Source organism: Serinus canaria, chromosome Z, assembly GCF_022539315.1.
Source record: "Serinus canaria isolate serCan28SL12 chromosome Z, serCan2020, whole genome shotgun sequence".
Taxonomy (NCBI): Eukaryota; Metazoa; Chordata; class Aves; order Passeriformes; family Fringillidae; genus Serinus; species Serinus canaria.
This window is the reverse complement of record NC_066343.1, coordinates 54,754,413-54,772,139: the sequence shown is the minus strand read 5'-3', so window position 1 is coordinate 54,772,139 and position 17,727 is coordinate 54,754,413. Positions and strand designations below refer to the sequence as shown.

General features: G+C 34.8%; 1 protein-coding gene across 6 annotated transcripts in view; it reads left to right on the top strand.

The window, feature by feature from the left end:
• Positions 1-16,401, top strand: part of ERBIN (erbb2 interacting protein) — a 117,086-nt gene extending 100,685 nt beyond the window's left edge. For 4 of the 6 annotated variants that reach the window (XM_050986537.1, XM_050986534.1, XM_050986533.1 and 1 more), the window contains 6 exons: positions 6,105-6,248; positions 7,043-7,174; positions 8,847-9,056; positions 10,134-10,226; positions 10,810-10,884; positions 13,602-16,401. In XM_050986537.1, coding sequence (XP_050842494.1) covers positions 6,105-6,248; positions 7,043-7,174; positions 8,847-9,056; positions 10,134-10,226; positions 10,810-10,884; positions 13,602-13,709 — 762 coding nt within the window. In that variant the 3' untranslated portion in view covers positions 13,710-16,401. The remainder of the gene's footprint in view (positions 1-6,104; positions 6,249-7,042; positions 7,175-8,846; positions 9,057-10,133; positions 10,227-10,809; positions 10,885-13,601) is intronic. The other 2 variants (XM_050986536.1, XM_050986535.1) reach the window with 1 other exon arrangement.
• Positions 16,402-17,727: the final 1,326 nt, after the last annotated feature.

Here is a 17,727-nt window from a genome sequence, read left to right as displayed (position 1 = left end):
ATACCTGTTTGGGTCTGCAGCAGTGTAGTCACCTTTAAATGGCATTGACTGCCTGACTTGATTCCCTTTATATCTGACAATACTTTTCATTATGCTTTATATGTAAACTTAAATTTTTCCTACTAGGCTGATGTGGAATAAGTGCTATTAAGATTTTAGCTGTGCATTTAATTTAACAGAACATTTAAGTCTGTTTTTTATGTTTTGGCCTTGAAGTTTTTAAAGTAGTCTTAACAATCTGAGACTTTATGGGTTTTAAGTGAATGTGAATATTGAATTGTCTACTTTGTATTCTTTAGGATATAACCAACTTAAAAAGAAAAATCTGAATTGTGGAAAATGTAGATACAATCCTGTATGGCAGCTGGCAGATATGATAATGTGGAAATTCTAGCAATCAACTGAATATTTCTTAGTTCTTTTAAATAACGGCTTTGGTATTTCTGTTTGTAATTAAAAATTAGCCAAGTGGTGAGGGTGCTTTACCTATAAAGCAGATTTCTGAAATGTTTTGAAATCTGAAAAAAAATCCAGTAATTAACAGAACTCATTTAAGGAACAAGTTCAGCTACAGAGCTTGTTTAAGGAACGTTTATTGGAAACTACTTTGACAAAGCTTTCATGGATTTAAAATGGCACTTTTTTTAAAAACATAAGATGCAACACTGAAAAAATTACAAATACAAAATTAAGCATTGTGATAAATACTTAATACCTATTTTCTTGACCAGTATAGATTAATAGTATTACTTTTGCTTTGACTTTACTGTTATTGAATTTAATCATGTTTATCATTTGTATCTTTACAGGTAGAAATGCTTATTAGGAAGGAAAATGTGGTGGGCTTTTGGAGATTGGTTTTGTTGGTTGTTGTTTTGTTTGGTTGTTTTATTTTCTTTTCCTAAGCTCCTGAAAGACATGTTAATTGTGTTTTTTTAACATTCAGTAACTGAAGAGAGAGGGAGGAATGAACCCACTTAAATTTGTCCAACAGTGTCTGCTTGTTGGACAAATTGGAGAAACTAGTTTCTTGTTTATTAGCTCTTTTTACCTGAGATAGGTGGGACAAACTTTTAGGAGTTTAACTTGCTTAAGCAAATATACAAACTAGTTTTAAATCTAGCAAAAATGATTAACAATGGGTTCCAGCCAAATAGCTAGCATTTGTAATACCTTTAATAAGCTGTAGGGTCATGGTACGGGCCATTCATTTAGGAGTTGGACTTGATGATCCTTTTTGGGTCCCTTTAAATTCAGAACATTGTGTATTTCTGTGAAATGTAGAGAATAACTAAAATTATCCATCTGAGTGAATGAAGGTGAAAATAGTTCATGAGACCATTTGTAAATAGAAATTCTGCATAAATTAGAAGAAACAATTTGCTTACCTGATGCAAAGCATATTTTAGCCCGGGATACAGAAGCTTATTTAAATGTCAAACTGCTTTCTAGTAGTTGCATACATAACATGATGGAAAGCATGCTGTCATTTCAGCCCTACCCCCAACTTCATAAATTTAGTGCAGAGTTTTACAAACAGTAATATTTTTCAGCGTATTTTCCTTTTTGAGTGTGATATACCCATTATACTACTTAGTATGTTACAACAGACTCTCTTAGTACTCCTGTTGGCTTTTATTTAGGAATTGAAACTAAAATTCCAGCTGTGGAAAGACTGTGTCACACAATTGTGGTAGAGGAATTTCTCATCCATAAATTGCCGTAAGAAGTATCTGCAACAGTTACTTGCAAATATGTATTACATGACCTTGCTGAGCATACAAAATTATTTACTGACTCTGATTGTCCTTCCCTTGCATATGTGTATTTTCCTTTTTTTGAGAGTTCATTAGATATGTGTTTGCTTTCAATTCTAATTTCACCTGAAATTAGGTCCTCTGTTTTTTTTATCTACTTCTTATCTAAAATGCATTCAGAGGAGGGATCATAGTTTAATTACTACTTTTTTTTTTTTTTTTAGAGTTCTTATCTGCAGTGCCTTATTAAAAGAAAAATATCTCATTGTTTCAGTACTGATATGGAATTGCAATTTTAATTAAGATTTGAAATTTTTTCTTCAACACATTTTTTTATGCCACATACTTAACATGCAAAAATATTTTAATTGATATGACCTCAGATTTTCTCCCTAGTTTAACTTGCTTCAGTATGTCAAGCATAGTGACTTCAGTGGATCTGTGCGTACATAAAATAAAACACTTAAGTGTTCATAAGATAATAACCTGAAGAATATTTTTACATAGTTTCATATCCTGATAAATTACAGGAGTAATATCTCTTTAGTACTTGTTAGTTTTACATTTTTATTTTACTTATATTTATTATTTTTTCCTTTTTGAATGTTCATCTGAACCATCAATGTGTTATAATAATATTTTGTGGAGTTCAGAAGTCAAACTGCCATGCTTTAAAAGGAATAAAATTCTTGTGCATTTGGTATGTAAACACCAAGTTTTCGATTTGCAAACATTTTCTGACAGTGGAATTTAAATTATGTGTAGTTTTTCCATATGTAACTCTTCAATAGGAAGAGTCTGTTATGTGGAGAGTGGGAATGAAAACTGACGGGATTTCTAGACACTTAATATTGTCTCAAAGGATGACTTATGTCCACCTTTACCCTGCAGGTAATGTTAAATAAATCAATAAATAAAAAAGACTAAGGCTTAGCAGTTAAGTTACCAGTTTAGGCTGTTTCAAGATAAGTAGAATGGAGAGTCTTGTTCTCTGCAGATATTGAAATTATTAGTTCTTCTATGCCCAAATTTCATGGCTTGCCACAACAGACTCCAATCAGTCTTAAAATTAGAATATTATTCTCCTAATAATTACAATATTACAATATTATTCACCTATAAAAATTAAAATATTATTCTCCTAATAATTACAGTATTACAATATTGCTTGCCTATAAAAATTAGAATATTATTCTCCTAATAATATATGGTATTGTTCTGCTATAAAAATTACACTATTATTTTCCTATAAATTCTCCTAAATAAATTCCACTACTTATTTGCTTGCACCTAAGTAAATGCATTAAGGCATTTCAGATCTCATTTCAGATCCCTTTTGGAGTCTGAAATGTTAATTCTTTTGCAAGCTGCAAAAGAGCTAACACGTTCTGGCTTGTATCATCTAAAAAAAAATACAAGTAAACCCCAGAATTATGGTACTAGCCTGCATTTAAACTGATTCCATTAGAGGCTGATTTGACTACAAATTGGAATTATTATGATGAACATACTGATTATTACTTTTTACATAGCCATTTTTTTCTTGATGTGTTGTAGTTCCTTATATGGACAATTGATGGCTAAATAACTGCTTTCTAGTAAAAATATATTAAATGAAATATAAATATAAATGTAATTTAAATCTATTAAATTATATATATATATAAAATATATATCATTAAATATATAGTAAAAAATATACTGAAACATGACGTATATTTTTTAGTGTATATCAGTTCAGAGGAACTGAAGTAATTCTTCTCAGGCTTCAAATATTTGAATCATTCTTTTGCAGGCCATTATGCCTTAAGACATAGTAGCAAACCACGTGAATAATGGAGCTGGTACTTAGAATTAATAGTCATACTTAGTGTAAAATTTAGATCATGTATGTATTACATATTCAATTTTTAATAACTCGTAGTGAAAATCAAGGCAGTTAATGGCATTTGTATATTCAGATTTCAGAAGGTGTGTTCTCTGGTGCAGCAGTCTTCAGGAATTTTTCTCAGAAATGTACACCTTCATCATTGTCATATTGAGAAACAAAATTAACAGGAATGCTGTTCACATTCCAAATGCATCAGTTTCTCTCTTCCCAACTAGAAATAGGTAGAGGATAAATACTCTTGTTTCATCCCTAGGAATCTCTTCTTGTGTTAAACTAAAACTTTCCTACATGACCATTTAAAATAGTATTTATTTTGTACTGTTAGTACAGCTTCTGGGTTTCTTCTAATTTTAGTGTTGAGGTGCTGTGCTCATGTAGAAAAGGAGAGTAACGGTGTTTGCAGTGCCCTCAACTCTTCCCTACACCAACTGCACAATGATTTCTTGTACTTTTGGAAAAAAATCACTTTCAAGAAAGAAAATGTTATAAACCCTTGAGAGTTCATACTTCTCAGATTATGTAGTCACCTTGAAACTCAACTGAAATCTCAGTTCCTGATGTTCATACCTCTGTAAATTTTTTGAAAGTTCTCCCTCTCTTTTGCAGATCTACCTTAGATTTTAAATCCAAATTTGCATTATTACTTATCTCTGTTGTCACACAGATTGTTGCTATTTATTGGCTGTTTGGCTCTGTCTGAGAATGAACCCAGTGGATCTAGGGATCTTTACAGTATGATAGTCTGCTAGAGACACTTTGAAGAGAGAACTTTTTAGTCCCACCATGCATTCCTTCTATTTTTATCAGTCTTTTTGCCACTTACAGTGGATGGAGAGATATCGGAGCCTCTGAGAGCTTCCTGTAAGGATACTTCAAGGAATTGCCTGTAGTGGTGGAGCAAGAAGACCACCTGGTTAATTACAGACACTGTTATGAGAAGAGTAGGATGAAGAAGGTTTGAGGCACTTAGAAGCTAAGAAAAATTGACTTTGGCATTTTTGCCTGGGTGTTTAACCTAAAACTTAGAGGAGCAGTAAGATCAGATTGAATGTTTAGTGAATGTAGATTTGAATTGTAAGAACAGTCTTCCTCTCCCAAGAAAGGGAAAACATCTGCAGGCTTGTTTGGAAGCTTGAAAAATCCACTGGCTAGAGAACGGGGAAGGTGTAAAAGAGAATCATGAAGAATGCTTACTATGTTACGGAGACAGAGGTTATCCAAGAACTTCAGCCAAGATAAAGCCAGTGTTGTCAGTAAATACTGTTTTTTCAAGGGAGTTTCCAATGATTGTGCTACCAGAGCATCTGGGGAATATGAATATGCAGAGGCATATGGCTTTGATTATTAAACTAGTTTTAGTTTCACAAGATGAAGCTAGGAAGAAAGACCAGATGTTTGCCTAAGGACTAGTGACTATTTTCAGAATCATATTAGTATACATAGTCAACAGGCAAATGCCAAAATGTGTTTATACATGTAGGAATTGTTACAGTATCTTAGTCAATTATACTATTTTGAACATTACTTTCTTTAACTCGGAAAAATTAAAAGCTTTACAGAAAACAGCTTTGAATTTGCTGGGTTTTAATGCTTTGTGGTGTATCTTTTTTCTACAGTAGTATTTTTTTCATGGGGTTGTCACATTTTCAAGATAGCTTTGTTTTTATTTATCAGGTGGCCCATTTCTTCCTTTGCACTGTCTTTTTATTTTGTTTTATTCTTCCAGCTACAAAAGACCATGGTGGCAAGATAGTATTGTCTCTTGCTTTCATTTTGTTGTCCTTGCTGGTATTGCAGGGGTCAGGTTTGCAAGCTAATGAAGCTCAAACTCCAACCACTGTCACATCTGTCCTTGAAGTCAGGTTACCTCTTTGCCTACAGTAGCACAGGGGTAGTCTCAGTTTCGTTCACGCCTCTTCCTTTAAATAAGGCTTGTTTACATTCTTGAGTGAAGTATTACTGGAATGCACTGGATATTATCAGCATGGTTATAGCAAGAAAATTCAGTCAGTCAAATCTCTATGTAAATTTTTGTTTATACTTAACTAGTAGTGGTGTGGGGGGATAAGACAAAACACTAAGGGGTAATCAGATAGATTCCACAGGTGTTTTGCTTGACTGCCAGCTTATCTTCCTATAACATACTTGTTATGTTGCAAATATAATGAAAACCTGAAAATTTTGATAAGCACCTATGTTGTTTTTATCAGACGTGAATATTTCAATTACTTTATTTACATGTAATTCTGCATGTGAACTGCTGATTGCATGCTGATTTACAGTAAATAAAGGTAAATAGGGTCACTGAGTTGTGTTTATATATCACAGTGGTACTGTTCTTGCATGGTTTTATCTTGCATGACAATGGAATATGTTTGTATTACATGTATAACATGTCGTGTGGTTTATGCATGCTACACTAATCTCTGTGTTAAATCTGTCCCCTCTTTATTCAGAGCATGCTGTCTCGGTCCTTTAATTCCAATTATGCTGCAGTTAGCAGCTTTCACTATGGCAGCTCTAGGGATCTGCATGGCAGCCAGGGTAGTGTTGCCTTGAGTGTTGCAGACGGAAGAGGTTCTGGTGTGCACATTGTTCGAGTGAGTACCTACAGGAGGCTATTGCAATATATAGAGGGGGAAAGAAAAAACTGTAAGGGGGTCCTTAAATTGATACAGTTATCCTTTTACATATGCACAATGCTTTATTAAAAAGAATATAATTTATATGCTGAAATTATTTTTTGGCATTAAATATTTTACCTTCAAATGCTGTAAACTTATTGCAGGGCTTTTCAGTTTAATGTCATAAAGTTGAGTTCTCTAACTGGCTTTGTAGATGGTTGAACATGTGTAGAACTGTCTGATTTCATTGTACATTTGTGATCAAAAGATTACCATTCTGAATTTAACCTAGGCTGATATGGTTTGAACAAAAATCTCACTATTCTTCTTCCTCCCCAAATAGAGATTCTGGTGATATAAAGTGTAGTGTAAGATGCTGTAGACATTCAAGAAAATTTATAGTCAGAAAATATGAGGAAATGAGCTTTTTAATAAGCACCCTGAGTAGTGTGTATGGCATGCCTAGTTAGCAGGATAAAGTTATCAGAAGACTTCCTTGAATCTTTGAATAGTTAGTTCCTGGGATTTGTTAATTAATTTACTGCTGATAAAAAGACAACTCTGCAGCTGTGAGATTTGTAAATGTCCATCAGTATTTTATGTGTGGATGTCTTGGTTAGTGAGATTTTCTGCATAAATAATGTCCTAGTTAATCAGAAAAGATAAAGAATTATAAAGCCCTTAAAATGTTTTATCCTGAGTTTCTTTTGAGAGTTTTTTAGTTTTAATTATATAAAGACATTTGTCTTTCCTCTTCATTCTGTTTAAAGCATCCCCAGTCTTCTGCTCCAGGCGACCAATGCCAGGATGAAGTATTTATTTCGGGACAGCAGAATTACTCATCTGCCACACTTAGTCTCAAAGATGTTCCTCCGGACAGCATGAAAAAACCAGCTCTGCAGGTAGTTATCTGCATGACAAAATGGATAGGACATTATTTGCTTTTATTCCTAAGTCTGTATATTTTATTAGCAGTAGAAACTTTTGTTGGGATAGCAGTTGGAACTAGGGCTTCTTTAAAATGTGATACACAGGCTTCAGAACTGGCATAAATAAAACAGCGTCCTCAATGAAACAGTTGACTGTATGAAGGAAGATGGTTCCAATTTTTCTTCAAAAGTAATTTGAAAGAAGAAATCTGCAGCCAAACAAGTACTTGCAAGTGAAAATTGGAATAAGGCAGATGATTTCAGAAAAGTAATATGAAGCTGATTAAACCTTCTGAAGAACAAACTTGGAATCTGTTGTGATGAAATTGTGATGATAAAGTAGAATTAGTAGGAAACACTCTGTATTCATCTCTAAGCACCTGTCTGGAAGCGGGTCTCGCTACCATGAAACTAAATGGATTTTTGTAAATTAATCAGCAGAAGCTGGTTTTATTCTTACACCTTCAATAATTTCAGTTGCATTTTACAGAAAATGGGTATTGGGAACTTGCACAGCTGTGGACACATTTTACCTACATAAACTCTACCTCTGGCAACAAAAACCAGTTTTTCCTGGTGTACTTCAAGTCTTCAGAAAAGGCAGTGGAAAATTGTGGATATTAAATACATGTGATCTGTAAATAATCTGAAAATGTATTATATACACACATTGTCGTCAGAATCAGTCTGACATAAACTCAGCAGAGCAGATTCTGATATGTCTCCATTCACATAGCATGGTTACAGGTTGAAATTTGCACACTTATTACTTGTAATACTGAGTGAGTATTTTAATATCCTTGTATCCCATAACTAATGTGATAAGGGTGGCAGGCCAGTCTGTAACTCAAGTGTATAGCAATTTTGGAATCATACAGAAGAATCAGTGACTAATTAAGGTGGATAAGAGCACGAGATCTGTTGGCAAGGGGTAAAAAGGCTGCGCATCTCAACACAGCTTCACTGATCAAACTGCCAGCTCCAGCATCGTTCCTGGTGACATGACTGGAGTGCACTGTATGTCTTGACAGTTGTGACCTCACTGCTGCTTGTCATTATTATACCTATCAATCAATTACATATACATTAAGAAAAGAGTAACATTTGTTTGAAATACTACAATTTTGATACTAAAATCTTGGGCTTGGATGGGAACTTGCTCAGGGTGTTTTCTTGTGAAGTGGTCACCATAATATGCTTGGTGAGCATGTAGTCTGCTAGCCTGGGATAGGGGGGTGGGAACTTTTATTTTTGTATGATCTGTTGGAAATTGTTACAAAATCTCTGAATTTTTTGCAAGAAAAGCGCAGACTGTAATGGCATGAATCAAGTGTTAATACTATCAGTGGCACTGCTGGAAAATAATATTTGGGGAAACTCAGTGAAAAAACAAGTGCTAAAAGCAAAGGCTGTATAATTTGTGCTAATAAATTAGCACTCTAAGTGGTTTTTTTTCAAATTGTTCAGTAGGTCAGAGCTGATAGCTATAAACAAAATGGATATAATTGTACATGATCTAGAAGAGTAGTTTTAATAATGTTGTTGAAAATTAAGAGCAGTCACATATGAGAAGTATTGAATTAATGAAGCAAGAATTGAGGACTGATGCTTATAAAATGTATGACCCTGATCTTTTTTTTTCCAGATGCCTTTAACAAATGGACAAATGTGCCAGCCTCAGAGGCTTCCAGCAAACTACAGCCAAGTCCATCATCTCCCTCCTCAATCATCAGTCGCAAGACATCCATCTAGAGAGCAATTAATTGATTATCTGATGTTGAAAGTTGCCCACCAACCTCCCTATACCCAGTCCCAGTGCTCTCCCAGACAAAGCCATGAGTTGGCAAAGCAAGAGGTAAGAGTAAAATCTATCTGACAGATACAACATCTGTCAGTCAGAGACATTGTTATGTTATTTTCATTTATTATCATTTCTCTGTAGATGGTGACAGAAGCAATACAGGGATTTATTTCCAGCAAAAGATCTCAGAGCAATTCTGTCCCTCAGATTACACATTCCTTCCAGTTTTGAGAGAAATGTGGTAGAATTTTAACTGAACGCACCAGAAACTTTAACTTGCATCGTTTTACTGAGCTAAAAATTGATTTCTCAACTAAATTTTTTTATCTCAACCTCATTGTTTAGCTAGTAACTGAAGAAAACACAAAGTCAAAATACAGCTTAGGGTACTTTGCATCTGGAATGGTTAAAAAACCTGCAAGTGCAGAAATGTGTATCCATAAGCAAAAATCCATTAAAATGTTGGAGCAATGCGATGCATGCCTGAAAATTATGTTTTGTTTATGATAGACAGATGTGTATATAAGAAATTCTTATACCATTTAATGACTCTTTCATTGTGACAGCCTTCTTTCTATATTGTTTGAGGTTTTTTGAGAAAATCCTGGTAATTTCATTTTCATTCTGTGCTAGAATAAGAATGTCCACTTCCTGTGGACATTCACTTCCTGCATAAAATAAGTTTTTATTCAACTCTTCTAGCAAGAGAAAGAGAGCAGTCTTTGCCACACACAACTTGCAGTCAAAGTAGGCATGAGGTCTCATGATTTTCAAAATTTACCTAGAGGTAGCAAAGAAATAGGAGGAATAGATTCTTTCACATAAGCATGTATATTTGCTGGGGGCATTAAAGTAACCTACATAATATCAAAATATCTCTGAATTTAAAGTCCATTGAATTATTATAATAAGAGTGATATTGGAGTAAAACTTAGGCACAATGATACATGATATTATATTGCAATCTTGTTCTGCATTAATATCATGAGATATAATACTCTCTGACCTGGCTTTTTAATTTTTTTTTTCATTTCAAAGCTTTTATTCACCTGAATTCCTAATATTTTCATTACAGTAGCCTTGAATACAGATTTTCAGCCAATTCATCTAACTTTGGTTGTAATTACTTAGATTCGAGTGAGAGTTGACAAGGATCCAGAACTTGGATTTAGTATATCAGGAGGAGCTGGAGGGAGAGGAAATCCATTCAGACCAGAAGATGATGTAAGTATTCTATAATAATGCTTCTTGAAAGCCTTCTGATCTATAATGTTTCTCATGTTCAGCAATGGGAGAAAAGAAAGTATATCTATTTCCCAAACCACTACATTCCAGGACTGGAAGGGAGAAAATTGGAAAATTATGTGGAAAATCAAGGTTGTAGGTGGTCACAGTTGAATGACAGTATAGATGATTATTCCAGATGAGTAGTTTTTGCAGTGGTCAACAGTTATAGTTATCAGTTAGCAGATTTGAGATAGTGAATTGTGGAGTGTATAATTAGGAATCCTCCTATAAAAGACGGTGATTTAGCCTACTGCTCTATTTCTGGTAGTAGATAATTCATGTTGATATATACATCTGCCAAATTAAACCAAGGTGGATCACAATTACCTTTAAAGATAATTCTGGATTTTTAATATCAGAAAAGGGAGACAGTTTTAAAAGCCAGAGACCTGTAGAATAGTATTGTGTTCTCTTCTACTTAGGATGAAATTTGAAAAAATATTTTGAATTACATCTGTTTCATGTTATCCTGTTATTCATAAATAAGTTGTCGAAAATATTTCCACATCTGTTTTTCAAGGGCATATTTGTAACCAGAGTGCAGCCAGATGGACCAGCATCTAAGCTGTTACAGCCAGGGGATAAAATAATTCAGGTAATGTACTTAATGTAATTAATTACAGTAATGACCTAATTAACTAGCTGATGTAATATACTGGTTTGGTTTCAGTTTGCACCTAAGAGCAGAATGTTTACTTCTTAGATTACCTATCTTTTCCTGATTTTTTCCTTTGGTATCTTTTTCTGATACATTCTGGATGAAACTTTTCATTTTCTGCCACCTAACATGCCAATAAGTGACTCAGATCTAAAGCATAGTGGATAATTTTTTTCAAATTCTGAACATTTTTCACACGTCTGAAGACAAAAAATAGTGGTAAAAGATGTCATTTGAGATGGAGCATGAACACTTCATTAGGCTATACTGTCACTCAGTTGTTGCATTTGTGGTAGTTCACATACAGTGTGTGAACAATGGGGTGTGTGAACACCAGCAGCTGCCCCTGACAGCCGCTCTCCACAGTTGCACTCTCCTGTTACATCCCTCTCCATGCTGCAGCTCTTGCCAGCCTTTGCTGCCTCTCCCCCACTGGCAGGCCAGACATGCACGAGCCCTGGCCAGAGCTGCCCCTTTGCTGTCTGGTGTCTGGCTGGTAACAGCATGCACCTCCTGGCTGCCCATCTGCTGCTGGACAGCCAAGTCAAGCATTTCAGGAGCCATGGCTTCTGGACTGCAAGCTGTGTTGTTCCTTTCTCTAGGAAGTCTGTACCTATCAGACCTTTTCTGTATCAGATTTGTTTGAAGTTGTCTCATATGAATGAGCTTGTAAGCTATTGGGGGAGGGGTCAGGGAAATGAACAGTATGTTCATAATGCCTTACTTTCTTAACCAAAATGGGCTAGTGGGACATTTAAAAATTGTTCTAGATACGCTTAAATTCCAGAGCTTGTTAAAAATATTCATCGAATCATGAAAATGTTGATGGAATAAACTCTGCTGCATTTCAGTTTTCTAAAAACGGAACAAACAAAAAGCCCAAAACCAAACACCCAAACCCCCACTAGTATCTCAATTAAACCACAACATCCTGTGAGCTATATTCTAAAACAAAGCCAAATTGAAAACTCAGCCTAATTCTTCAAATGAAAGATAAAGCCAAAAGGCACACAAGAAAATTGAACTGAGACTAAGATGTTCCAGCTAAAAGATGGATTAATCTTGAGCACGATAAATTATCTCTGCTTGTTTCTCCACACTGCGGTGAGAGAGGTCCTAGTTCTCTTACTGATACAGGGGTGGTAATAACCTAACACCCAGGGTTACCAACACATACAGGAACAGGAAGCATGTTAAAACTTTGAAAAAACTACTAGCACATTTACGTATTTGTAAAGTGGAACATACCTGAAAGGTAATTTCTGTTTTAGTGGTTTATGCCTGTCTTTAGAAATGCCATGCAGACAAATCAAATTACTTAATGAAGTTTTTTTTTTTAATGCTGGCACTGCTTGGGTTTTGTTTATTGTTTAATAAGGAATTCAGTTTAAAAAAGAGCTCAAGAACAGGTTGCATTTCCATGCTCAGACAATCAGAAGGCACTTTACTTCTCATAACAAAGAGTATTTTTTTATGTAACAGCACATTCTTTTTAGCTGTGATAGTCCCAGAGATGATGTAATGACAGTCCCACTCTGCCTTGAGCCACTCAGACTTCTGTGGATTTTTTAAATTAATATCATCTCTTCCAAAATGCCTTTGCTATGCTTGATTTTGCAATGTTCTCTGTAAAACATTCAATTGGCATGCATATTACAATGCATGTCTAATACATATTTCTAATAAAAATATACTACATGAGTAATGACTAGATAATTGAAAGTAAGACTTAAGACTAGGCTAGGACATTCTGTACTAATTATTATTTGGAAGGGTTTTTGCCACTTTTTCTCTCTGAACACTCTACATAAATTTTCCTCTGCAACTCCTGAAAGATTTGAAAACCCCTGGATTTCTAACCAAAGATTCAGCTGTTAATAACAGCGAGTGTTCAGTGATGGGATAAGAACTGTAGCTTTCAAAATGTCACTGCTAAGGCACAGAGAGCATGTCCAGTTCTCTGTTACCATATAAGCAGTTCAGGGAAAAATATGGAATGCACAGCAGGAAGCTGTGCAAATTTGGACAAATTTGGACAAATGGACAAATTTGTCCTTTTACAACATTTTGCTGACCAGGATGAGCATGATCTTGCACTGGTAGACTCTGAGAAGTGGAACCATAGCCATGTTTTCCCTGTCTTTTGTAGGCCAGTTGGGCCTGTCTGTGTTTGTCCAAGAGTAGCAGCAGTGTTGTTTAGTCCCACACAAATACAAGTTGGGGATTACCTCAGAGTCTAACACAAAAAAATTAATGCACATTAAGTGCAATTAATGTTTTTGTCACAGGACTCAATTGTTTTAATTTATCACAGGTGCCATTTATAATATTCTGATACTTAAAACAGGATGTGTCATTTGTAGCACATATGGGATTTTTTGGTGTGGCTGTATTACACCTGTTGAATTAGATGTCTGATGTTAATAGTTTAAAGTTCAGTTTTCTTTTGGTTATTTGCAATATTCTTCCAAGGCCGATATGGTAATTTAGTTTTTTTGTAGCATGCGGGTACAAATCCAAGTAATCTGCGGTGTTTTATTCTCCACATTCATATAGAAACCTTAAGGTTAAATAAATGTACATGAAATAATGAAATATCTTTTACTAACATGGAATAAAGACCATCATTTTCAATTTTAAATATTTCTTTTTAGGCTAATGGATACAGCTTCATCAATATTGATCATGGACAAGCAGTGTCGTTGCTAAAGACTTTTCAGAATGCAGTGGAACTCATCATTGTGCGAGAAGTTTCTTCATAAGTACCATGGATTGTGGGGATAAACCAACAGAATTCATTGAAGGACTATGGGGAAACTGAATATTTTGCATATTTTTATACATTAAAAGAACTCAAAAAGAATTATGATCAAAATTTGTACAGGAAATACTGAACTTGTGGTTAAAGGGGGAAAAACCACTGTAGAGAACATACAGGAAATAATTTTGGAAATGCGTATGGTGAATAAACTTGTTTTTAAGCATTATAGCAATTTAAGGATCACTCCTCCAAGAACAAACCTGTGTTGTTTTTTTGTACAGATGGTAGGTTTATTTTTGGATAATTCATACACATTACTAAACTTTGTGCAAGGCTTTGCGAAGCCTCAGTTGTAGCCAATGGACAGATGGCAGGGCTGTCTGTCCTGTAGCTGTTTATTGCCTTTATTTTTATTCACCAGATATTAACGTGTTACGCTGAACCACTTCTGTAGATACGAACGGGGATATGAAGTGTTGGCTTTGCTATGTGCACATTGTATAGATGAATGGGTAGATGGAAGGTGGTGCTGGTTGGACGGAATAAAGGTCAGGTGAAACAATTATCTGCTTTCTAAATCTGGAATCAGGAGAGAAGAAAAAGTGTTTCGTTCTGGAGTGTACGTCTACCAATAGAAAATGCAATAAAAGCTTACGGTGTTTTTTTTAGGAAGACTGTAACTACAAATTTGTGATATTATACAGGATTTGTTCTTAATGTAGTCATTGAATATTCATTTGCCACATGTGATTCACGTTTAGTTGTTTTCTTGCATACATAATTTTTTCAACTGTACTGTGGAATTGTGCCCAGAGATTTTTCTCTGCTATAGAAATCCCCAATTTTGTGGAAATGGTGATAATTTTATCTTTATAAAAAAGACTCCATTTTAAGCTGACAGATTTTAAAAATGAAACTGAAATGGCCAGTTTTTAAGATTGTTGCCTGTAATATAAATTTAAACATACATAAATGATGCAGGAAAGGTTATGAAAGACATCTCAATTTTGTTTGGCCTCTGCATTGCCTTGTTAATCAAAAAGGAAACCATACGCATGGAGCTAGGTAACCAAAGCGCAAGTTTGTGAAACTTTGAGCAGTGATGGAGAATTGTTGTGGTGAGATGGAGAGCAAAGGGAGGGTGTCCTTAAAACCCACCAGTTCATAATGAGGTTTCTTAAAGGGCTGTTCCTACAGGTAACATTAAATGTGAACTAGACACTTCAGAGTCATTAAAGGGTTTCTAATTACATTAATGTAATAGTGATTTACCACAGGCTGCCTTTGTTCCTTATTACTGTATAAAAGGTTCAATTATGCTTCTATTAATTTTGTTTACCAGAAACATCATCTTTCTCCTTTGTAATTGAATAGAGACTGCATAGTCTGCAGTGATAATTCATACACGGTTGTTATGGACCAGGGAAAAGTGCCATAGAAGACCGATAACTGTTTTTAATCAGGGCTAATAATTAGCCTGTCGTTGGAGCAATATTCAATTATTGCAGTTCATTTTTAATTATGTACAAGTTGGTAGTTTGGGACAGGTATAAGCGCTTTTTTCAACCCAAAAAGTAAATGCTTTTAATAAAGCTAGCAAAAACACCAGCTTCCTTTAGTTTTGGAACAATGAGCTGGAAGAGAAAGGAATTATACGTAGCTAGCAGTAATAAACAGGCAGTACTTTTTTAATAAGTGAACTCCAATATTATTGCACTTCTTTCAAAGATGTTAACTATTGCTTATTGTACTGTGTATAGTTCTAATAATTTTAATTGAAACCCTTTAACAACTCTTTGTATATTTTAATTCTTTTTAGTTGATTTTCAGTAATATTTGCATAGAAAATGATTTTTTTGATATATTAGCAGAAATGTGCTGTATTTTGATAAAATTCACTTATTTTCTGTGTGCTGTTAATCTTAAAGAATGAGAAACATAGCTATATAATGGCAGGCTTCAGTGTTTAGTTGTTATTTAGTTTCTATTTTTTTATTGAAAATGCAAAATGTTCACATCATGTGTTCATTACTTTTAATCATGTTATTTTTATCACACACTGCCTTTTAATGGGGATACATACAGACAAGTCCTAAATGACCTTGGTCTTCTATAAAACCTGTATCTTTGAGAAGGGAAAGTCCAAAAAGCAGAACTGATTCTTTACTGATCTTGGACTGACTTTGTATACATTTTGCAGTACATTTAAATATATCACTGAGAAATTATACTGTATTGTATTTTGCTTTAATGGTAACAGAAGTTTTAAATGTTGCTGTGTTACTTAATTTTCAGATTTATGTATCACAGAAAAATTCTACCAAAAAACTGTTCGGCTGGTAGAACTATATAAGTAGAGATTTATAGCAAGAAGTTTAGTACTTCTTGTGGAAATACTTGGCCAAAGCTTGTCTTCCGTCAGTTAGCAAATTAATCGTCTAATAAAACATGGATTATGCTCATTTTACTCACTAAATGTTTGAGTTTTCAGTGAATTGAAATGTGTTTGTTTTGTCAGTGTCAGTGTGTGAAGGTAAACGTCAGACTAAATGATTTTGTGGGGAGTGGGAGAAAGCGGACTACTGAACTAGTCCAGCCAGGATTCAAAAGGAGCAGAGACAATATCAGCACTTTTCAGTTTGAATGCATTGTAAACTACATTTTAAATAGAATAAAATCCATCATCAACCTGAGTTACTCAGCATGGCAGTGAATTGATGCAAACTGTGTTAATTCTTTCTCTTCTTAATAGTTCATTAAAGAATCAGTTCAACTGATGTAATGAAAAGATGAAGTCTCCCACGTATTTATTATGTAAATATTTTTTTTAGTTTCTTTTTTGAATGAATTAAGAAAAAGTGTAAATACTTGAAAGCATTCTATGAACACAGACATAGCAATAAGCAACACAGAGAATCAAACATTCATTATTATTTTGGTTTTGTTTAGAGATATTCCCTTGTCAACAGCTATGTAATGTTTCTATTGATCGGCATTTATTCAACATTCCAAATTTTTGTATATAAGAAGACTGTTTCTGAGGTAACACATGGAGAATAGATAATAAAGTAATGCTCTTTAAAGCTGTGTGAAATTGACTTATTTAAGTTGTAGGAAATTCTCCATAATATTATTTATTAATCTACAGTTTTTGTAGACCTCAGGACTCAATTAATATGCATTAGTAAAGTCTTATTTGTGTTCTTGCCTCTGTGCATCTCAGTGCCCACGTGTCTGTTCTAAATGATTTCGTTGCAAGACTGGGTTCTTTACAACAAAGAAATGTTTTTGTGAAAAACCCCATGTGGTGGGTTAACCTTACCTTGATGCCAGGTGCTCACCAAACTGCTCTATCATTCCCCCTTCCTAGCTGCACAGGAAAGAAAATAAGATGGAAAACAACTTGCACATTTAAATAAGGCAGTTTACTAAAGCAAAAGAGAAAGTTTACACACATACAAGCAAAGAGAAAATAAATGATTTTATTTTCTACTTCTTATCAGCAAATGATGTCCAGCCACTTCCAGGAAGCAGGGCATCAGCACAGGCAGTGGTTGCTTTGGAACGCAAATGGTGTGAAAAAAAAAAAATGTCCCATCTTCATTCTCCTTCTTCTTAGCTTTTCTATCTGAGCTGCCATGATATGGCATGAAACAGACCACCCTTTGGTCTGTTTGGGTCAGCTGGCCTATTTATGTCCCCTTCCAAGATCTTGCTCAACCCCGCCCTACTGATGAATGTTGGTTGGGAAGGCAGTGCTGGTGCTGTGCCGGTGCTGTACAGCAGAAGCCAAACATTGGTGTGTTATCAACACCTCTGTAGCTACCAGTGCAAAGCACAGCACTGTGAGGGCTGCTGTGAGGAAAATTAACTTCATCTCAGCTGGACCCAATGCATCCCAGTCTTGCAATGAAATCAGATAGGGCAGTGAGTGGCTTCTGTCACAAAGAGAGGACTTTAGTTGCAAGTTTACTAGTTTTGATAGGCAGAGAGAAATGCCTAGGTCAGCGAGTAGGGTT